The sequence below is a fragment of the Zootermopsis nevadensis genome, unplaced genomic scaffold (assembly GCF_977971745.1).
Source record: "Zootermopsis nevadensis isolate Lab colony 2312 unplaced genomic scaffold, Znev_1.0 Znev_ptg000018l, whole genome shotgun sequence".
NCBI lineage: Eukaryota > Metazoa > Arthropoda > Insecta > Blattodea > Termopsidae > Zootermopsis > Zootermopsis nevadensis.
The window spans coordinates 6,135,713-6,159,973 of record NW_028259150.1 but is presented as its reverse complement, the minus strand read 5'-3'; the positions used below and the strand labels follow the sequence as shown (position 1 = coordinate 6,159,973).

The window sequence follows — 24,261 nt, the reverse complement described above, 5'->3', positions numbered from 1 at the left end:
ACAAATTAGTCCTATTGGTTCAGTTTCCTTGCGTCAGCGCCCACAACAAATTCATGAAAATACTCACAGTCATTCTCAAGACATTACATGCCCACAGACTGACATGACCCACATCACAGCCGATGATATCCTTAAGGCTATTTCACACTTACAGGACTACAGGCCTACCGTGTCGTGTCACTGAAAATCGCGATGGTGTTACTTCCATTTGAATTACACAGTGGGACGGTGTTTTATTACAGGACTGTGTTCGGACCGTGCTTCTACCGTGTCGCCAAGTAAAAGACACGAAGTACATATTTTTCAATCGATCCATGGACGACTAGAGCGCGGTCAGCACTGTCCTGTAGTGTGCATGCTAGCTGCAGGACACGGTCGGAGCACAGTCGGAGCACGGCCCTGTAAGTGTGAAATATTCTTCAACGACAACATGTAACAGCAGACAAATATCAGTAACGGCGTCACTTCAAATTGAATAAAAGAACCTGTCCAGTCATTCTCAATATATTGTATTCGAACAGATGGATATCATCGCTTTGATCATGGTGGCAGTAAGCAGCTCCGAAACGTCGGCTAATTTATGCGAGACTAACGAAGCGTAGATAACAGCAATTTTCAAACTCTTCGCCGACTACAGAAGGACATACGACTTGCAGAGGATCATCATCCTTCCATTTTTCCTTAATTTTGGTAAATGGGCCAAATAACGGCAATGTCCTTTTCGCCATCCCTGAGAAAAAGAAACTGTTTTGACCATGAAATGCACCAGGATTCGTTCAGACGTGCAAACAGATCGAGACCACAGCATTAGGAGTTGTGGTCATTGGCAGAGCGTATCAAGACGAGCTTGTGAACAGTTAGAATCGTGGGGTGAGTAGGAAGGCGATGCTAAATATTACGGTAAATGAAATTTGCTTTTTTCTAACTACAAAACGAGAATGAAATACGTGTTACTGCGCATAATATCAGAGGTGACTTAGTGTACGTTTCGATAATACAACTTAGTTTTACTGAAAGGTTTCTGTTAACAAAATTTCGAGTATATGCACAGAGTACCAAATACGGGCACCGTCTTGCTGAATATATTCTTACCGCGGGAAAGTTTCTAAGAAGTAGAGAATAACTGTTTCAAAAATAAAACCAAAACAGAGAGGACAATGATCGGAGAATAACCTTCGAGTAGCTGTTACTGCAGTTTAAGGAAATGTCAAGTACATAATATTTCTTTCAATTACACTTTTTCTTTGTGCATATGAACAGTTTATATAACCTAATAAAACACAATTTCATTAGTTTGTCCCGTTAAAAAGAAAACCTACTCTTTCGGACTCTGAAATGTGCCCATAAATAGATCATGGAGTTCCTAATACGGGCACTTTCCACCCTTACACTTTTAAGTTCCTCCAGTCTCCCAGACTTATTTCATCTAAAAGCCAATCATATTACTTCATTCCCAATCCAATCAAGAAGACATTCCTCGAAGTTGCAGCACTTCCTCTTAAGTAGGAAAAATTACAAATGTTCTGAATCTTCAGGTGCCCTTATTTGGGCCACGTACATCAGTTCTCCAACAGCAAGTTTTTTTACACATGTTCCGCAACAAACTTCTGCAGGCGATAAAGTGTTGATAACTCCGCAATCATAATATCGGTCTCACAAGCATTGATAATTTTGAGCCCAAGCTGTAACACAAAGTCCCATTCCTTGTATTCATCCCGCAATACCTCAAGCTTTCGTCGCGGTCAAACTTTCGCTAAGTTTCCACAACTGGAATGACGTTTCATTTATCGTGACACATGAAGAACCGTTTAGCCTATATTAAAACTCCGTTACTTTTCTGTATATATAGGACGACAGAAATACACTACCGGAACATTACTTACAGCAACAAATAATGTCCTGCCTCAAATGAAGATACCTGATGGACAAACAGTTCATGTTTTCAGAAACGTTAATATGATAGTGTGTTTGTTCTGAGTACGTCTGAAATTGCATACGAAACATCAGTCGAAGAAATGCCAGAGCGATAAGTAGCAATCAAAGGGTAAAGAACATCTTGGAACTTAGCTTATGTGTCTCCCCAAGAGGTTGTCAGAACTGTAAGTAAGTCTCCATCTCATTAACTTAATTAAGTAAGCGTAACAACAGGCATTATAGAGAGAGAGAGAGAAGAAAATGTGAATATAATATTCAAACTGATTTTAAGGGGTAGAGTTGTGATGGTGTGAATCAGCATGGTAATACTGGCCACATCTGGCTCGAGAGCATTTATACATAGCACAATCAGCGAAATAAAATTTTAAATTTATTACCAGTTGAAACAAGCTCATTTATTTTATTTTATCCGAAAAATAAAACGTCGTGATTCTTATCTCGTATGCTGCTTTATATACAAGTGCCACACTTCAAAACCCTGCCGTAAAATGTGTTTTCCATTTAATATTTATGATAGATATAAAAAGGCACAGGAGTAAATCAGAACAATATGCAATTCAATAGTAATCTGGGCATGTTAAATAAAAATTATATGCGTTATTGAATTTATCATTTCTGTATAAGTGTTTAGGATAATGAAAATTGGCTAGTAGTTTCTAAAAATAGTAGCAGGAGGGGTTTCTTGGCCCTTCGGTCCAAGGAAAAACTATTCTTGGCCAGAAGGAAGAAATAGGTTGAACCACCTTGTGTGAACTGACGTAAGATGGGTCCAATGGCAGACCTTCGTACTGAACCTTCGGGCTATACTAATTCTTATCATTCCACGAAGATATATACACTTTGGAAACATCGTACATTTCTGCTTTGAGCAATTCCGCATTTGGTAATAAAAACAAAAGGTTCTATGCCATCTCACGACATTTCAAGCCAGCAACTTGTGGTGTAATTAGCGGCAACAAATTACCTTGGAAACCAGACGAAAGGATTTATTAAACTTAATCATGCAATATCGAAGCTGTGTCTGTGCGTAACCGCTGATCATGAAATCGTTCAAGGGTTAGGAGGCGAAGCTTCACTCATGCTTAACCTCATTATTAAATGTCGTGCCGAAGTGAGAGTGGTAAAACACCTACTGAGAACGAAGATGAATGTAACTTTACTGAGCTAATACGGATCTTTACTGAACAGAAGTGGAGCATTCACGATAACTGTGCTGGCCGCGATAGCCAAGCCAACACCTTAAAACACGAAAAGTAAAGTATTCTGTACTATGAATAAAAATTTCCTTGGATATTTTCCATCGTCTAAGAAAATAATAAAATAGAAAACGACGTTTCGGAGATGGGGCTCTATCTCCGTCTTCAGGTACCTACTCTGTTGGGCCAAATAGATAGAGCTAATCCCTATCTCCGGACCATCGTCGAGGATGGTCCGGAGATATCTATTGGGCCCAACAGAGTAGGTACCTGAAGACGGAGATAGAGCCCCATCTCCGAAACGTCGTTTTCTATTTTATTGTTTTCCTAGACGATGGAAAATATCCAAGGAAATTTTTATTCAAATGACTCGCCATCGTCACGAACTTTTAGATTTGATATTCTGTCTTACTTTTGTGGTCCAGTGGTACACAGCAGAAGCGTTAACCGTAAGCCTCAACTAGCTGGCCAACACCTGGCGAACCGAACAAACGGCGTGTGGGCCTGTTGCTATTGCTGAGGTTTAGAATGCATGGAGCTTCATCTCCAGGCCTTCTCTCTAAACTATTCAAGTACAGGACAAATTCTGAATGAAAGAAATGCATTGTGTGTGTTTACTGAAAAATGTTACAGATAACTGCCAGTACAAAATGAATGGCAGAAGATCATTAAATGAAATTACTCCAGGAATCCAGGAATTCTTCGCGGGACGGACTGTGTTCATTACCGGAGGCACAGGATTCTTGGGTGCAGTGCTGCTCGAGAAACTGCTTCGGGCCTGTCCCGAGATTACAACAGTCTACCTACTAGTTCGCCCCAAACGTCTCCATGACGTTCATAACAGAGTCAGCACTCTCTTCGACTCTCCTGTGAGTTAAATTCTTGCGTGGCTGAATATCGAGGGCAACATGTCACACGGGAATATGAACAAAATTACTGAATTACAGCAGATTGAATCCTTACCTTTATTTTGTTTTACAAATGAACATTATCAGTGTCCGTATGCCGTAATATAACTGTACCTTTGTGTATAACAGCATCAGTTTATGCAAATAGGTAGGTAAGTTCCTTTAGCTTGGTGCCCTCGATATATATTTCCTTTCTGTTCTTAACTTTCCCGGCAAGAACGCTGGGGGCGTGAAAAGTGGAAATGTGTTTGGGCGTAAGCCGTAAGGACTGTGACATAAAATGCATACGGAGTCGGATGAGAAGCTCCAAACATTCTTAAACTGGAACCCATAAATTTTGTTAGCTCTGGTTAATGACGCACATGCAGAGACGACCATGCGCAATGCTTAGTTGCTACAGTTGCTGAGGAGGGTAAATTAGATAGACATAAGTGGTCACGGCCCTGTAGCCATCGAACACAAGTAGGGTTAGCCCGGTTCACAAGTTCAAACTGTAATACTGGTAGACATAAATATCTACAGGCATGTATAATCAATTTATATGACTACCAGGTATTCTGTAAGCTGTAACGTAACTGAAGATCATCTTGTGTTCTGTCCATTTTTGTGTTTCGTTTTTAGCATTGTCCGAACCCAAAGGTGTTTCAAAACGATGTATATTGTTCATAACATAGAAAGTGCTGGCAAGTTGCGCGAGAAAAACTTGAAGTTCGTTTATACTATAGACTAGTAGCCCTATTACATTTTAATGTCACCTGTCGGGAAATATAATTTCTTGTATTTTAATTATGAGTTCCATTTTGTTTCCAACTTTATTTTCTCATATTTATTAAATATTTCTTACAAACTGGACTCTTTACGAACGGCAGATTTTAGTCTCAGTTTCGTCTGTTGTTATTGTCATTCGTCTCACTCGTTCGTAAAACGTTCGAAATGCGTTAACATTTTCTAAAAACTGTAATGTACGTCACAAAAATATACAAATGAAAATCCTAACAAATTATGAAGGATAATAACATAGTAAATGCACTCATATACACACACAATACTAAAATAATATATTATTCGGCATACCATACGATAATGAACCTTCAGGTACCATAAATATTTCTTGATCAGCTCTATAAGCCTTTTAACGAAAACGCTACACCACATAAATTCGTTACATAAGTTCGCAATCACGATTTCCGTTTTAGCGACAGTGGCCAAGGCCAGACGTGAGATCGCACTTATCAGTCCCACACACAGAGAGACACAGGTCCCTTCCGGCAACAAGGCACAGTATTCTCCAGCGTGAGCTAAATGCACAGATCATTTGACAGCTATTTATCAGCGATATTAAATTCAGTATTGCAGAATTTATCCACTGTGCGACAGAGTTATCCAGAAAGGAACATACACGTCAGGTGCTTGAAGCTATCGAGACGTCACCCAACATCTACCATATCACAACTAATCGATTCCATTACGTAATTGTTGTTTCTTATATACGAGGTGCGATCGGAAAGTTTACAGACTGCGCGTATAAAAACTAGTACACTTATCTCAGGTATTAAATTCATCCATCACCCTCGAAGTAGTTCCCCTGGGAGTGAACACAACGATCCCAGCGCCACTGCCAAGCCTGGAAGCATCCCTGGTAATCTTTCTTTGTCAGCCTGTCAAGCACCATCTGCGATTCTGCCTGAATCTCTTCTATCGTCTCAAATATCCTTCCCTTCAGCTGAATTTTCATCTTTGGGAAGAGGAAGAAGTCACACGGAGCTAAATCCGGCGATCCGGCAAGATCTTTGAGCTCCTGACAAACGAGAAGTCGATTCTGCTTCTGGTCCTCAGACAGGAGCCTTGGCACACACTTGGCTGCGATGCGTCGCATGTGGAGTTCTTCCTTTAGAATCAGCTGACAGGTCCCATAGCCTATCCCAACAATGTCGCACAAGTCGTTGATGGTACGACGTCGATCTTCGTGAATGGCCTGCCGAATCTTCGTAACATTTTCGGGCGTTGTGCTCGAAGATGGTCGTCCAGAACGCTCGTCATCATCGACAGAGGTTCGGCCATTTTTAAAACGTGAATGCCACACAAAAGTTTGTGCACGACCCATTGCGGACTCCCCAAATGCTTGCTTTAGCATTTCATAGGTTTCCGTAGCCGTTTTGGCGAGTCTTTGGCAAGAGATTCAGGCAGAATCGCAGATGGTGCTTGACAGGCTGACAAAGAAAGATTTCCAGGGATGCTTCCAGGCTTGGCAGCGGCGCTGGGATCGTTGTGTTCACTCCCAGGGGAACTACTTCGAGGGTGATGGATGAATTTAATACCTGAGATAAGTGTACGGGTTTTTATACGCGCAGTCTGGAAACCTTCCGATCGCACCTCGTATATTTTAACCTAATGCCACAGCCGAATGTGCGGAACTCGTTCTTCGAAGTGGCTCAGGTACAAATATCGGCCCTGATATCTGCTATCCTGAGTGAGAGTTTGTGTGTTTACTCAGTCCCTCCGTTTAAATAAATGGATGGTACTGAAGCACAGGTCACGACCACTGCCTTCAATATCCTTTTCAACCCATTGTTCATTAATCATCCTATCACTCAAATCCATAGAAGTAATAAAATATGGGATATATAAGTTAAATAACTAAGTTATTTTCGTTTCCTGCATGTGTCCCTCTAATATAACGTTCACTTCTGCAATACAGTTACTAACGTGTTTGATAAAACTATATTTTTAAAATTATATGCGCTACAAAAGGTAGTCTCTTAGTGGTAGTTATAATTAGACAATTTTATACATTTCAAATTAGCTCTAACGTACAGCCTGAAACTATCTGCACTGGTTTGAAAATTACAAGTGACCGAAAACATAGTCCTCAGAAAAATATCTGGACCTACGAGGGATGAAGCAAGTCAGAAGTTAAGGACATTACAAGGCGAGGAACTTTATGGTGACTGCAGCTGGGTGTGTGTGGGACGTGGTTGAATCATAGGGGAAATTGTTGGGCTGGCTCAAGATCGCCTCTGGTATTAGTTAGCTGGATGTTTTAATACATAGGCCAGTACAGCTCTGCATTATTATTCATGTGCTACAATTTAAACTGGTACAGATTCATAGCAACTCAGCATTATCAATTACATAAAGGACATGCTTGTAAATGTTTAAGCTGACAAAAGCAGTTTCTCTCTACTCACACTTAAATGAAGATTAAAGGTAAGCAAATAAACATACAAACGTAACTACACAGTCCGTATGTTTACTGTCTCATTCATCTGTAGACATAACAACAGTTACTGCAGTAACGATACCTCATCTAAAAAGGGTCTTTTCCCCTTCGTTTCCTCCAGAACAACATCTGACTGATTTCAAATAATTAATATGCCTGTATTAATTGGCCAGTTTCAATATAATTGTAATTTTACGGTGAAATTTATTATAAGTAGGTATTTTTCTCGTTGTAGTTATTTTCCAAACACGGCCCTGAGTCAAGGAGAAAAGTAGTTGCCATACCTGGAGACGTATCGAAGTCAGGACTGGCGCTCCACGAAGACGACAGGAATGTCCTGATAGACACTGTGTCTGTAGTGTTCCATGCGGCCGCGACTATCAACTTCAATGCAGCACTGCAGTCTGCAATCAACATCAACCTCATTGGAACAAAAAGAGTTTTACAACTCTGTCATCATATGAAAAATATAAAGGTAAGAAAACATGGCTTTGGCCTTACTGTTCCTTCCGTCGGTAGGCGTGCTAATTCATGTAAGATTTGAGGTTTTCACAGCGGTGAGTATGAAGATTTCTGTCTTCTGGGTTGTTGCGCCGTGTAGTATGGTAGATGTATAGATGAAAGTGCCAATTGGGTGGAGGTGGCTAGGTTTATAGGAACCGGAGAGTGAATAGAGTAGCGATTCAGTATGACCTCCGAAACGTTGATAAACATCTACCATACTACTCTGGAATAACGACATTACTTGTTTTACATGATGGCGTTTCAGGTTATCCCCATCGATTCCAGATTTATTTAGCTGAAGTCTGGCTACCGTGGAGGGCAAACCAGAAGAATTTCTAAAGTCTGAAAAAGTGAACGGTCTGGAATGAGAATACTTTACTCATTGTCTCTCGTTTCATCTGGCAAGACAATACAGAAGCTTCTCAGAAAAATGTTCAACGTCGCGGTCGAGTGGCTAGTATTTCTGCTTCGTATTCGAGAGTTTTCGATTTTAAATCATGATTACAGACTGACTACCCTAAAGTTTTAATGGTTGTACTCAGTTCGTTTAGGCCAGAGCGAGCTTCCAACACGACCGCCTTTCATCTTTTCATACTATTAATGCGTTCATCATTCTCGAAATAACGTGACCCATTTGGTCTAATTGAAGATACAAAACGATATGAGCTCAGAGTAAGGTTCGCTGTAAGTGACTGCGTGGACAGCTTCAACACTTCACTGTTAACGCCGACACGTCGTCGTCACTTTAACGCCACCTGCAGCAAAAGACGTGTTCGAAACACGCCATGTGGTCGAAGTGCCCTCGACTGAGTCCTGTCCTGTTCCTAACGTTTGACCACATACAGGCTGCGCACGCCGTTTCAGAACATCCCCGGAAACAAACGACACATACGAGGTGCGATCGGAAAGTTTCAAGACTGCGCCTATAAAAACCCGTACACTTATCTGAGGTATTAAATTCATCCATCACCCTCGAAGTAGTTCCCCTGGGAGTGAACACAACGATCCCAGCGCCGCTGCCAAGCCTGGAAGCATCCCTGGAAATCTTTCTTTGTCAGCCTGTCAAGCACCATCTGCGATTCTGCCTGAATCTCTTCTATCGTCTCAAATCTCCTTCCCTTTAGCTGAATTTTCATCTTTGGGAAGAGTAAACCTTAGAAAGGAAGTTGGGGTCGGTTCTTGCAAGATCTTTGAGCTCCTGACAAACGAGAAGTCGATTCTGCTTCTGGTCCTCAGACAGGATGCGTCGCATGTGGAGTTCTTCCTTTAGAATCAGCTGACAGGTCCCATAGCCTATCCCAACAATGTCGCACAAGTCGTTGATGGTACGACGTCGATCTTCGTGAATGGCCTGCCGAATCTTCGTAACATTTTCGGGCGTTGTGCTCGTAGATGGTCGTCCAGAACGCTCGTCATCATCGACAGAGGTTCGGCCATTTTTAAAACGTGAATGCCACACAAAAGTTTGTGCACGACCCATTGAGGACTCCCCAAATGCTTGCTTTAGCATTTCATAGGTTTCCGTAGCCGTTTTGGCGAGTCTTTGGCAAAATTTGATGCACACGCCATTCCGAAATCGCAGGAGGGTCGGTGTAATGCACTACCAAAACGCCCGTAACTAAGAAACAAATGCTAATTCGATGATGCCGGCTGGCACACTGATTCACTATGAATGTAGGCCGCACCCCCTAGCGGCAGAAGCTCGTACTACATCCGGTTCGCCCTCTATTGACACAGTCTTGAAACTTTCCGATCGCACCTCGTATACGTATGTGGCATAGGTTCGATTTCCTGTTATTGTATTGAACGGTCTACGGCAGGGTTATACAAAGTCGCGCTCAAAAGCTGCATGAAACCACAGAATAACCTACATGAGGCCTACAGCAGTCAGAATTATATTAATTACAGGGAATGTAATTAGTTAGTGGCGGTCATGCAACCGGTTCAGACATTATCAGCTTTTATGGAACACAGAGATTCATCCGTGGGTTGACGGTAGCTCGCATGTCGGCCCTATTCTGAACTAGTTTAATGGAGTTCATCTCGCAGCTGTGCCCTATCCTGACCTGAGGTTGTTCTATCCAGATCATGTCTTCGCATTCTATTGTTGTATGAACTATATTATAGCCCGATCCACACCGCGGGCATTTCTTAACCACAGGAACAACCATCAAAGTCTTACGATTCTGTGCCACAGTCAGTCAAGTCAGGTAGTTACATAATGTAAACTTGAATGGACAAACATACTTTTTCCTCCATACACTAATACTTTTACTTCAGAAGACAGGAAATCACAGCGAACATAGAACACTATTCCTTAATATCAAGTACAAAACGTGAAGGACAGTTTGTTTGGCGTATTATAATTTTGATGTCAGTTTCCGTTCACGTCAACAGTGGTCCATCGGTAAGGAAATGTCTTTTACGATTTATTAAAAAGCTAACAAGCCCACTTTATAACATTATGTAATATAAAAATTCTCTATAATAGAGCGCCAATGGTGTCTGACGCCAGTTACTTCTACGCATTCCGCCACCCAAGAGGGTTCAAGAAGCATCACAACAATTCAATATTAAATCGTTTTACACCTGATAAGGATAACAGATGGACAGCTGTAATTGCGCAGTGAATTTTGATACCAACTTAGCTGCCTGATAACAGAACCTGTACGTCCACTAAAGTCGGCCACTGGGCACGACCCCGAGGTAGTTAGTTTCGTGACAGTCACACACCGCGCACGCACGCACGTGACTTTTATGTACGGTTTCATCTACATTTCGATAAGTTGAAAGTATTAGGCTTCTCATCTATATATTTTGTGGCAACAGCGAAAATCTGTTAGTTGGTGTCGATTCTTAGACGAGAGAGAGAACAAGAAACACAAATAAGCAAGAAGATTTCTGTCTTCTGGGTTGTTGCGCTGTGTAGTCTGGTCGATGTTAACCAACGTTTCAGAGGTCATACTGCCTCCGTCATCAGGGCGATTCTTAGTATGAAGATTTCTGTCTTCTGGGTTGTTGCGCTTTGTGGTCTGGTAGATGTTTACCAACGTTTCTGAGGTCATACTGCCGCCGTCATTAGGGCCCTGACGGAAGCAGTATGACCTCTGAAACGTTGGTAAACATCGACCAGACTACACAGCGCAACAACCCGGAAGACAGAAATCTTCATACCGCTGTGAAAACCTCAAATCATGCAAATAAGCATTTTCGAGGCCCTGTCCCTTCACATCTATTTGCGACTTAGGCTGGATGATGTCAGGAAGGGAACGCCATCTGTATGTAAAGGCTCTCATGTCCATTGAAAGAAATGACGTAAAGCAAGTTGCTTCCAAACAAGGGATAACAGTTAATTCCGTCGGCTTCCGGACACTTACGCCATAATGAAGGAAATGTTTCGACATGTCGTCAGCAAGGACACTGAAGTAACAATTACGACCGATGTTATGCGTGAAGAGAACCCAGGTTCTTGAACAGTGGCTTTCAGAGTTTCTTTATTCGTCAAAGGAACTGCTACAATAGTTCCCGAACTGTGGTTAGAAATATTTAATGTAGTTAATAAAGAAAAAGCATAACGCCAGCCTGTTCATAAATTTCAAGGAAAAATAAAAGGTTTGTTACAAAGACCATAGAAAAAATACCAATATTCTAGTATGGCAAGTATGTGATGCAATTTTTTTATTTTAACGAAAATTAATTAAAATTCCATATTTAACTTTATTCCATCAGAGTTTACTTTTCTGTACGTTTGGGTGTTACACAAGTAAAGATGCTGGGGCCTCGTCACGTTACGTACCGTCATAAAGCAGCCCGGCTTGGTAGACGTATCATGTAATTATCATTTAAATGATAAAATTAGATTTCCGAAAACTTATGATGCTTACATTCCTTGATATGTTTCATTCCATTTGTGAGGCTATCAAGTATTTCTAACTATACCATTTAATTATTTATTATGTTTACTATGAGCAAGCTTTCCACTTCTTAGTATGAATTCACATTACTTGAAATTTGTGAGATGTAACCTCAAAGTTCTGCACCGTCGCCACGTTTGTAATTGTTAACATACAATGTGAATACATAATTTATAAGTATATGTATAACTACATCAATACCAAATTTAATGTACCTGGTTCCAGTCGTTCATTAGTTATCGCCATAAAACAAAATCATTTAGCCTGGATGCCATATTGCTCATTCACAATCGACAAAAACGTTACTTCAACTAAAATTTAATATTTTTAAGAGACTATTACTTCAAAAAAATTTAATACTCCACATTACGAATCGGCCATGTCTCTCACACATATGTTTCTTCAAGATATATTTATAGCAGACAATGACTTGATAATACCACAAAACAATCGTTACTTACAAACTAAGTTAACTAAATTATTTACGTCGTCTTTCAATCCAAGGTAAGGAAAAAATTGGATTGTTTAAAAAAATGCCGAGGAGTCTACATTAGCGGATGCAGAATATATATTCTGCATCCGCTAAAATACCTGAGATGTGATCAGCAACAATTTACCACTGAAAATGATGTAAGAGCAATTTTGCTTCAACAGGCACTAGTGTACGTCTCTACTGCTTACTGCAACTGCACGCTGGGAAGCGTGATTCTGGAACAGGTGTACCCCGCAAAGTATGATCCCAATTACGTGATAGAACTCGTGCAGAACAAGTCCCCGGAAGAAACCCGGAACTTAACAGCAAGGTGAGAAACACAAGATCACGCTTCTTATAGGCACTGTCGACACTCGAAGAACATACAACATGTGAAGATTTCCGAACTTTTGTGTTAAGCAGGCTACATATTTAACTCCACATAACTGTATGTAAACAAGCTACTTTATTTTACTACACTAGTAACATTACGCGAAACCATCATCTCTGTATACAATGGCTTGTCTTCGCCCTATTCTACCTTCGCGCATCAGCCCCGACCTTATCGTCTTCCTACATCCCTAGATCCTTCGGTTTGTGTTAGGAGAATGGTATCGTCCTTATGTTCATGCGGGTTATCATCTGTTTCTGTAGTTATTTATACTTGCATTTATAGAATATTTATGTCCTTCCACATATCTTGATTTTTCATTTCATCTAATCTAACACATTCCTTGACACCTCTTAAAGTCCATTTTCCACCTGCTAAAAAGTTATAATTGTTGTTCTTATCTCAAAAGCCACTTACATTTAAAAGAGTATTTACTGTGATTGACAATGTATTCATTGCCTAGTATCGTAACAGCTAATCGTCACTTTGGTTAACGATTTCATGTGTTTCCTTCCAGACTGACTTCAGATCATCCCAACACATACTCCTTCTCTAAACAGTTGGCTGAAAACCTAGTGAAGACAGAAAGAAAGCAAATCCCGGTTGCAATTGTTCGCCCAACTGTGGGTAAGTCTTCAATCTCTCACAAAACACAACCCTCAGTACACTTACTTAGGTGTTAATTAGAATGTTAGAATTGTTGCAATAAATCAACTTCAAGGGCAATGATGTATGCAAAGTCACCAAGAACGTTTTTGGACACTAACTAGGTCGTATTTGAGATTGCAGAACTCCAGTCTCCTATTGAGTTAGTGGTCTCTGTTCCCAGTTCTTGGAACCCTGAAAGAGCCTGTAGCAGGATGGATCGACAACGTACAGACGGGTGGCTTTGCTTTCATCGCTGGGGCGGCGAAAGGAGTATTCCGCGTTGTGGTTGCTGATCAGAACAGGGTAGCGGACATCGTGCCCTGCGACCACGTGGCAAACTTAATGTTGGCCGCTGCCTGGAGAGCTGGTGTCAGCAGGTGTGTTACATAATGAGTCTCGTAAAACACCGCGGGACTGACTTTATTATAACGTCAAAGGTGTGGTATGCAACTGATAGCCTATTATGCGACTATGAAGACGGACTGTTCTTGTATCGAAACCAAGGTTTTGGGCACAAATAACTGCCACCACTCTCCGTCATCCCAAAGCAGTTTTCAGCCTTTCCCAGACCTTGGGACTTATTCAATTTTCTCTTCGACTCGCGGCCCTCAAGTTGATCAATTTATCGAAAAACCATGTTAGTATATTTAAAAATGCTGCTACTAAGTTGGGCCTCATATTTTCAAACAGATTCACAGAGTGAGATGCTTATGCAGTATGAAGTTTAGTGTTTCTTGCTGCAATTCGCGTACATTCCATGGTAAGACACGTTCTAATTTTTAACCTAATGTTCTCAGCTCACAACGATAGTTGCTGCCAAATATTTGCATTGATAGGTTTCCCGAAATCAGAAAACTATTTTTCATCGTCTGGGGTGACAGAATATTACAACAAACGTACGCGGGCCGCACAAAACATATCGGAAGGCCGCGTTATTAAGCCCATCTTAAAAGTCAATTGAATGGGCCATTCTAAAAGTTCCGTTACCACAGACACAAACGGGTGGAGCCAAGCGCACTGATTGACCAGTAAACACCGGAAATGACTATGAAAAAACTAGACTGAGACGTTCCGTTTCGGAAAGGAAATGAGCTTTAATGTACGAAAACTTTCTCTATTAGGTTTGAAAAGCGTCGAGGGAAGTAACGTAAAATGGTCTCCGTCTGTGACCTAGAAAACTTTCCCCACATCCGTGCTCTTCGGTACTTTACAATATTCTCACGAATGCAAAGATATTTCGCTCTAGCATTACGAAAGATACCCATCATCATTATATATTTCATTGCAGACGAACCATAATTTTTACAAAGATCCAACTGCAGTCTTTCACATTATGTAACTGACCCGTATAAAAGTCTTTATCCATGATAGATCCACACACACACACACATATATATATATATATATATATATATATATATATATATATGCTAATTATTTCGTTCCAACACCAATTACACGAGCACCACGTGAAGGCATTGTATTTATAGCAGTGGCTATGCATTTTCCCTTTTGATTTTTACACTAACAGGGCGCCTGCGGGACATTGGGGGTCCCACCTCAGAAATAAGAATGAGGAACTGTTCGCAAGACCTTCATTTGACTCCAACATCGTGGCATGTATTCGAAGCCTGCACTGGTCATATTACATACATTCTGTCTAAGCTGAGATGTTTCTTAGTAACAGAAATAATGAAATTCTTCAATGTTTACAGCGGTAAAATAAGAAGTCTATTGGAATTACAAGGCGAAACAAAAACAAGACGGTAGACTCCGGTGTTACACGTATTTTCGAAACGTGTTTATTGCGACCTTGTTTTCCTTGCCTTGACGTTTACTTAGTACACAAACAAATCCACTGTTCCGAAGGCAGTTATATTACAGATATCACACTATGCTGTAGCCAGAATTTATTAGTTCTTTCATTAAATATCTAACATATGCCATGTCGTCCTGATGATAGGGGCAGTAAACGCTCTGAAAAGTCGGTCAAATTCTACAAGACTACACGGTGCAACATTCCAGAAGATAGCCATCTTCGCATAACTACTTGTTTCTCACCATAACACGCTTAGCAAAATAATTAAATTTATTATAATATCTACAATTACAAAAGTTTCGTCTGTTTAAAACTGTTAAAGACCACCGTTCTCGATGTATTAAATGAACACCCACTCTGTTTCCCAGTGAAGACCTAACTCTAAAGGTGTACCACTGCAGCACAGGAACCACAAATCCTGTGACGTGGGGTCAGTACACTAACCACGTGGTGGAAATGGTCCGGAAGCATCCTTGCCACGAGATGTTATGGTACCCGGCAGCGAAGTGTCGTCTGTCTCCACTTCGCAGTACGATCGCTGTGTTGTTGTTGCATATACTGCCTGCATATGCATTGCTAGCGGTAACCAAACTCAGAGGAAAACCTAACCGAGTGTGAGTATACAAGCTTCAGAGTCATGATGGATATTTTTGTACTAAAGGAAACAAAAATTCACCGAGTGCGCTCAACAAATTTTCATTTATCTTTATATTGTATAGTTTTACTAAAATTTGTCACATATTTAAATTTTTATTCAGAACAGATAGAAATAACGGGTAGACCTACATGCATTATTGTGCTCAGAATTGCTTGGCCGGGATTCCTCACATGGGGAATCCCAAGTCGGATAATTCTAACGCAGGCAATCACAACCCAGTCATGGAGCCACGTGGGGATCGCCGGGGAATCCTCGGCGATGACGCAGTCACTCAGCTACTCAGGTAAAGGACATCCCGCCTACGCAAGTGTCATTGATCCAAGTAACTCTGAAGTAACTGGCGCCATTTGCAAGGGTCAAATTCCGGCGAAGGCGCCAGAATTGACACACTGCGCGCACATTTTCTAGGTCTCAATTCAAATGCTGACATAACTCATAACTGAGGCATCAGAGAGGCAGATCCGTCATAAATGAGATGTCTGTAGTTGAAAAGTTATGGCGGGGATTCCCGAACTGTTGTTGTGAAATCGTGGTGTTCGGCGAGAAAATGTCACGGATTCCTTTAATTTCATTACGGAAATGACCATAATGTAATTCTTTATTAAAATTATATGCGAGACTTTTTCTGCCCTTTGTAGCCAATATCACCGGGAAACGTAACCCTGCTTGGCGTATTGACAGTGAAGACAGCCTAGCGTGAACCACCACGACAGCATGAGAACTCAGTCCTCCAACAGGAGAGCTTTAGTTTTGGTTTTAGTTTCAGTAACAATGAAAATATACCACTCGAAGATTACAGTGCACATGCTCTCTATATACGGTCATGGGAAATTTAAAGACACTAGAGAGTGAGGAAAATCACGAAAACTTGAGACAAAACAGCCTATGATCTCCCCAATACAAAACATAAGTGTTGACCACGTATTTATGTAAATTTAGAAAATGACCGAAGTAAATAAATCAACTTGCTTCATGCAGGATTCCTGATGCATTCGTAAGAGGTATTTAAAAGCGTATTTTTCAGGTTGCTTTCCGTGCAGCAGAAGTACGCCCTGGGAATAAAGCACGTGAAATACTTCACCAAACGACAATGGCACTTTGACATCAACAACACGTCGGAGTTAGCAGAGAGTTTAAAACCGACTGACCGTCGGTTGTTTGACTTCGATCCAAAAAACATTGACTGGTATTCTTACCTGCAGGCGAACGTGCTGGGGGTTAGGGAGTATTACCACAAAGAACCAACCACAACTTTGAATGAAGCTCGGAAAAGAATAAAAAGGTGAGTAAAGTCTCACTAACAGAAGGATGGCTGCGGGACGGGAGACATCAGAGTCTGCCAAGAACAATTCTGTAGCGGAGAAACTGTTAACAGTTGTCGATTCTTCTGTGAACATCTTAGGGGATGGCATTGTTACTACATTGTTTGTTTTGGACTTCATTAATCGTTTGTTGAATGCTTTTAAGTCGTAAAAATTACAATAAGCTATTCCCAATTTGTGGCGCACAGACCGGATCCAACATAACACACATACCACATTTGTGCCTGACGACAAAAGAAGATCCATCCTTCGAATCATTATGATTGTAAGACTAAAAGAAAACATCCGACATATGACTAATAAAGGAAAAAATCATCTGTCGATGTTGACCTGGGTCGTAGCTGCGTGTGGAGTTATAAGTGGATATCAAAGTTTTTGGAAAATACACTTCCTTAATCTCCAGGTTTAAAGTGAGGATGTTAGGAAGTGGACAGTATATACAGCAAAACCTCTCTAAGTTGGACACTTGGGGTTCCACGAAAATGTGTCCAACTTACAGAGGTGTCCAAGATAGAGGAAAAGATAAAAATCAGATTGTGGTCTAATGACAATATAATCTATTTACTTACATACATTAACTACTGTAGGCTTACATGAATTAAGAATTAATGACAATAGTATTAATAATAATAATCTTTTGAAGCCCACTCCCATGCATTGCACATAACACCCCAGCCTCAATAACATTTTCTGAAGTTAATTCCCCAATTTTCGCTTCCCCATCGCAAAAAGAAAAATTCCGTTTCTGTTAACATAGTCTGAACTCAAATGCAAGCACAGTACTGAAGGAGATAAAACTGTGTCTTCTGCAATACTGTAGTCCAGTTAAGGGTTCAATGTCCATAAGACAATCCTCCAGAGAGGAGGCATCCATCAGCCAGAAATTCAAAATAGTATGTAACCGAAAAACTTTCCCTGAAAAGCATCGAAGTTAAGTGCATGAACCTGTCCAACTTACAACAAAAGGGGTGTTCAAGTTCCAGGATAAAGGGGTGTCCAAGATATAGGGTATTGTGGACATGTAAAATTATAGGATATTCGCCGGTTCCAATTAAAAGTGTCCAATATAAAGGGGTGTCCAGGATATAGGGGTCCAACTTGAGGGGTTTTACTGTATAGGGTTAAAAAGTCCAGACCCTGAAGATGGAGGCCGTTATGTTCCTTCAAGACATTGGTATCCACCTACAACCACATCCATTACAACCCGGAAGACATCATGGGTTGTGACGCCGTGCAGGTATCAACCTAGGAATGTGCGTGCGTATAACCCAGAAGACGAACATCATAATTATTTGGTGACCTGGACCTTATATGCCAAAGGCCGTAAGTGCAACATGCGCGGCATACTTTCTCCTCCCGTCCTTAATACCTTCTCTCACAGACTAGACAGAAAGATTAAGATCATGAAGAATGCGAGCCCTGTTGAACTGAAGGTCTTTCCTCGCATCCACCATTTTATCACAGCCCATCTAACTACATGAAAACAGTGAGTTCCTTCAGATTTCAGCTTATCAGGAAGTCCCTTGTTCTTATAGAACCCGAAAGTTCATGGTCATAGTCACAAAGTCTGGTATCAAGCCATTTCAATTCACAACTCATTTGTGCGCTCCAAAACAATATAATTATAAAGGTAAAGGCCTAAAACAAATGTTCACTATTTCTGTCATATTTACGTTTCAGAATATATTTTTGAGTATTTAGTATATCCGTAAAAGGATAAACTCCCAAGAGATAATTTCAATAACTGTCTTAAGACATCACGAAACTTCATTTACGAAGCAAATTCGAAAATTAAATATTCTCCGATAGTAAAGAAGACACAGTATGAAATAAAAAAGCGGAAATGTTTTTTCTTTTCAGAAATAACATGAAATAACTCGACAACCTTCAAATGCAGATGCGACCCATAAGAAGAAAATTACGTTCTTGCCCGGGGCAAAATACCAAGTAGATTACAAGCTGCATTGTAATTTCCTTATAAGTTCTAAACACACTAGGAGTGCGAACGAAATAGTCACAGACAGCAACATAAATGTGCAGCAAGAGACGATCTAACAGTAAATTTGTCAAGTGTGTCGAAACACGAGACTTTGAAGGGCCGTAAACTTAAGCTAAATCTCGGCATCAGGTTGGGGGCGATTAATCCGTTTCATGCTCCGTCTGTTTTATCCCGAAACTAAATGACCCAGAAGGATTGGTACGCCCCTCAGTTGGTTTGAATGTCGTCGCAAAAAAGACATTTCTCTAGCCAGGAGTAAAACCACGGCATGCCCTACGCAGAGTAGTTTTTCATAACACGGTACTTCAATCTGCAGGAGCTACAATGCACTAAACCCAAACACTGGAGGCCGAAACTCACCTACATAGAAACCAAAAATTCAGGTCGTACCGCAAAGGAAACAGCACGCTTCGCCGTTATGCAGATAAATTTGTTAATGCTGTTTAAGTAAATTGTCCCTGTTTACACTGAGAATCACATCTTGGCCAAATGAGTCCATACTTATTTCCTTCGGTCCCTCCAGATAAATTCTGGGTAAACGTATTAAAATATGCCACGACCGTTTCCTTTCATGCGGAGACTGAAACTGCACTGTACGAGATCGTGCGTGAATTCAATCCACATTATCAAAACCACCTGGGACTGAAGAAGGTAGGAAAACAAACACACAAAACCATCCGCCGTGTCATTTTAATAGTCACGTATTACAAGGCGATGGGAAGGCGAACACAATGGCCTACGGCCCCAATTTAACGTGGGATCCGAACAACAGCGTAATGAACGAAACATATCTGAGCCTGGGCTGCGTCATGGGAAGAGAAGATACAAATGGCAAGACGCCTCGTGCACTATCGCTTCCTTCTTCTTGCCCTTACCATAGTTGGCTGGCCACTGTAACTGTCAACGACGCTCGGAGATGCTGCAACAAGAGCAGCGTAGATTCACTTTTGTCTTCGGCCTTTTTCTTACTTTTTCGGCCCAGTATCCTGGGGTCTCGGGTTCGATTCCCGGCGGTGCCCGAATTTATAACTTGTGTTGGGCAAGGCCGTGGTCTAGGCAACACGGAGTTTTCCTCCGGGGGCTTCCCCGGTTTCTCCGTGGCATCCCAACAATTACTCCATTCACACACAGAAGAAGGCAATGGCAAACCACTTCTGGATCATCTGCCAAGAACGTATATGAACAGGTCCCAGTCCGAGAAAAGGATGGAAGGATCCTGTTCATATGGACCTGTCGTCAGACAGAATACTAAATAAAAATAAATAAAATAAAACGCCAGTGACCTGTAAGGAAATGAATGATGGAGGCTGTAGGAACCTCTGAAACGTCAACCCAAAAGACAGCCATCTTCGGACACCGCCGTGGAAACCTCATATCCTAAGTCATTTTGAGGATGCGTTTGTTTTCCTTCCCCTGAAACGGTGACTGCCGTATCCTAAGGACATCCGCGTTTCTTCCGAATGCGTAATGTTGGTTACCTCGGCCCAATCTTTCCTCAACGGCCAAGTCTATTGAAGGAACACTCCGTGTGCTTGACGTTACTTTATTTAGAACCAGTACTTATTATTTCAGGTTCTGGTTACTGCATATGGCGGCTCACATCGCTCTGTTCCTGATGGTTTTACTGGCTGCGCATCTGCTGCTCGGCACTGACCTTGTGGTTTCTATCATGCTGGCAGTCGTCTTCACGGTTCTCTTCGTCTGGCTTTGATACCCTACTCCTGTGCAGGAGGTCAGAGCATTTCCTGTCTAAGGCACGAAGAGGAAGTTTCATTTGACGTGAAGCTTTCACGGCAGCTTTCATTAAAATCTTCTCGGGCTGTCAACCGTGTTAGATGGTGATTAATCGCCGACGTTTCGAGGACCATCTCTGTCCTCACTTTCAAGGCTGTTGACTGTGTGACTCGTAGCTACAGCCTTGAAAGTGAGGACAGAGATGGTCCTCGAAACGTCGGCGATTAATCACCATCTAACACGGCTGATAGCCCGAGAAGACTTTATTAAGAAAGTTTCATTGTCTGTAATCACGAAAAGTAATACCCAGAATAACAATACAGCTCTGTATGAAATATTTATGCAAATGAAATTGTAACTAAAATGTAGCCAGTGCAATTACATACGTGTTTTACAATATTCATATGTTCTCAAGTAACTGTGAGCAACCACTGCCTATTTTCAGGAGGCATCCAGTTCAAATCTAGGTCTGGATATCGACTATACTGACACGTGTTTTCTTGAAATTTCCTGCAAAAAAGATGACCTTGAAACAGGCTACAACTGCTTCCTTTCAATCGAAACCTGTTTACAATTCATCAATTTTTTTGCCACTATACGTGACGTCATTTAACGCAAACACGTGAAACCACCATGGTCTGCTTTTAATAAATACATTGTATAAAACAAGTCACAGTGCAGACAAAATTTAAATAGATGTAAGGTTTAATGTTTGTGCAGAAAATGATTGCTTGACCCAAACTAATACAAGTACATAAACACTACACACTTGATCAAATAAAAGGCTGCATACTGCTGCAGGATAAATAAAAAGAAGCAAATGACTCGGAGAGAGAGAGAGAGAGAGAGAGAGAGAGAGAGAGAGGAGTCAATCGAAAATACAAGAGAAGAGTAACCAAACACGTAATATTTTACGTCAGCAAATTTTATCACCTTTAATTAGGACTATGAAGCTTCATTGTCGGACCGAAGTGCTGCATAATTTTGTTTGCTAATGCTGAGCGTGGTAAACAGCGCCTCTTAGTCAGGAAGCCTAAAAGACGGGTTATGGACAAACTTCTTATCTAACTCCACAGCGAAGCATGTACATAGTGCAGTTCATAGTTCCTCAGGAAATTTGTGTTCTTAAAATGACGTCAAAAGAATTCCCAATCCGAAGCACACAACTTCGCACCTTCTCTAAGATGACGCTCAATATTATTATCATAGTCACGCCTAGTCCCTCTTGCAGTCCCCTGTTTCAAACAGATCATAAACATAACTACAACTTCAGTTAAAATTATTAATTGTCAGGACTTTTTCCAACGTCTATTCTTTAAAACCACGAACGGTACCTGAAGACGAAGACAGAACCAGCCTCCGAAACGTCGTAATTTTAAAGAACAGACGATGGAAAAAGTCCTGACAATTAATAATTTTAAGTGTAAACTACCGTCGTCAAAAACCTTTAGAACTGAATTCAACATTGCTGAGATAACAACTACAAACATGGCATCAACACCAAAATTTGAGGTTGTATCTGTGAAATTTAACATAGCACGTACTAGTAACGATTAAACAACTCGATGGATTACGAAGTTGCATAGTTATTAATTTATGGTCGTTAACCACGGCACACAGAGTAAAGCAGAAGTGGTAAGTTCTTTCTAATGTAATTTTTAAATGGATGGAACGAGAACTGTTCTCTGCCGATGAAAGCTGAGCAGGATGTCGAAGAAAGGAGCACACCTGCTTTGTGTTGATTAGTAAACGCACCTGCCACTTTCACTAGAATCTTAGGAAATAGAGATCAGACTGGCTAAGTGCTCGAGGTATCACAAATAATCGCGTTTCTTGACGTATAGACCAGTATAAATAAATAAACAGTGATCGAAAGTCCTGTTGCCAACAGATGAGTTAAATGGATTACACCGAAACCTTCTCTCTTTATACTTATCTACGGTTTACACAACGTCGCTGTCAATAATTCAGATTATATAACTTCTAATGACATGATCATCTGTGAACAAATGAAAATGTAATTTGGAAGAACGCGTAAGGAAGCAGTCATGCATGACACAATCCAATGTACTGTCTCGGCATGCGCCTAGATGTGAGGAAGAAAACAATGATACAAAATCAGGACCGCCGGTCTCCGGGCCGAAATTTAATTCTGCGACCACGTGGATACAAAACAGTACCACGAACGACCCGACCCGACGTTCGGACATTCGCATTTCGGACAGCTTCCTTCAGTCGAACTGTGGGGTAACGCGTCTGGGCCAATTTCTTAAAGATGAACAATAAATAAGTTAACAGAGGTCGAGTTTTATCTTCAAGGGTCACAAGAAGAAAGACAAGTGACGGTGCGTTCTCGAAATTGATTGTGTGATATTACTTGTTTCCTCAGTCATGAGCTGTGAGATGCGCGTGTGGGAAGGTAAGGACGCTGCTAGAGGTAGTGGGGCACTTAGGGGAAGGCTTTCTCTGTACTACTAAACACAAAAACATAAGTGAAAATTGAATTACCTCCAGTGGCTGAAGAACATTTTGCAAAGCTCCTATTCCACTTACTTCCCCATCTTCTTCTGCTACAACTGCTGGTATCACTGTCGTTTTGTAAGTCAACTACAATTTGTTCCACAACGTCGTCAATGATAGGTTCCACCCGCAAGTAATTCTGTTCGCACCTCGAACTCCATTCTTCCTTTGTGATGATACCAAACTTTTCCTCAGCTAGTTTCATAGCATCATCTAGACAGAAACGTACATTATTTCTGGCGACATATTCTTTAACCGATCTCCATATCAGTTCAATAGGATTAAGATCTGAATGTTATGGTGGCAAGCGAAGGACAGAGTGGCCATGTTCAGCCAGTAGAGCATCAATTTTGGATGTTTTGAATTGTGGCTTACGCAGTTTAATTAGAGAATGCAATTCGGGCTTACACATTCGGTCACTGAAAGGAATGCCACGATCTGAAAGCCAGTCGATCACAGCATTTTTTCGAGATGAAGAAGTTGGAGCCGGATTGAGTTGTACATTATGGTAAGCTGCATTGTCCACTACTAATACAGAATTTGGTGGAAGGTTTGGAATTAACTTCATTTTGAGCCATCTTTCATCGTTGTCAAAATTTATTTCGCGTTGATAATCTCCAGATTTTGTCCCCGATTTAAACATTAACAAAGCATTTGGAATTAAGCCATTTTCATTGCCAGTATGTACGATGATGACTCGCTGTCCTTTGGAGACGGGTGCAAGTGGACCTGCATTTGTTCTTTTGTGTGTGAGGAGTGAATGTACGTTTTGTCCGTGTAGATGACAGGGCGCCCCTCATTTCTGTAAGGACTTATATTTCTCAAATCTGACAGTCTTGCTGCACTAATATCATCCTTTTCGATGATAACTTTTCTATAACTTTCCGATTTCCTCCACCTGAAGCGTAAATCTCTAATTATTTTCCAAAGAGCCCACTTCCCGCCACTGAAGTTAATCTTTTCCTTGATTACTGCCAACAACGATTTTGAAGTAGGATGCTCACCTTATGTAGTGTGAAAT

The 24,261-nt window shown here is 41.0% G+C and overlaps 2 protein-coding genes across 8 annotated transcripts in view; one reads left to right on the top strand and one right to left on the bottom strand.

Moving 5' to 3' along the window:
- The window catches only part of LOC110832999 (putative fatty acyl-CoA reductase CG5065), a 103,130-nt gene that overhangs the window by 41,542 nt on the left and 37,327 nt on the right, over nucleotides 1-24,261 (bottom strand). For 3 of the 7 annotated variants that reach the window (XM_087351215.1, XM_087351214.1, XM_087351216.1), the window contains exon 1: nucleotides 7,544-7,663. The exons of 1 other annotated variant lie outside the window; for it this stretch is intronic. The gene's annotated coding sequence lies outside the window, so the exon portion shown is untranslated. Of the gene's footprint in view, nucleotides 1-7,543; nucleotides 7,664-24,261 lie in introns of those variants that run through there. 3 more of the 7 variants (XM_087351212.1, XM_022070539.2, XM_022070534.2) reach the window with 1 other exon arrangement.
- LOC110832998 (putative fatty acyl-CoA reductase CG5065) lies at nucleotides 1,744-20,697 on the top strand. Its single transcript, XM_022070530.2, has 9 exons — nucleotides 1,744-2,099; nucleotides 3,765-4,000; nucleotides 7,495-7,734; nucleotides 12,332-12,480; nucleotides 13,058-13,167; nucleotides 13,370-13,565; nucleotides 15,376-15,621; nucleotides 16,690-16,947; nucleotides 20,559-20,697. Exons 2-9 carry the CDS (start codon nucleotides 3,782-3,784, stop codon nucleotides 20,695-20,697), a joined length of 1,557 nt encoding a protein of 518 aa, XP_021926222.1. The 5' UTR covers nucleotides 1,744-2,099; nucleotides 3,765-3,781.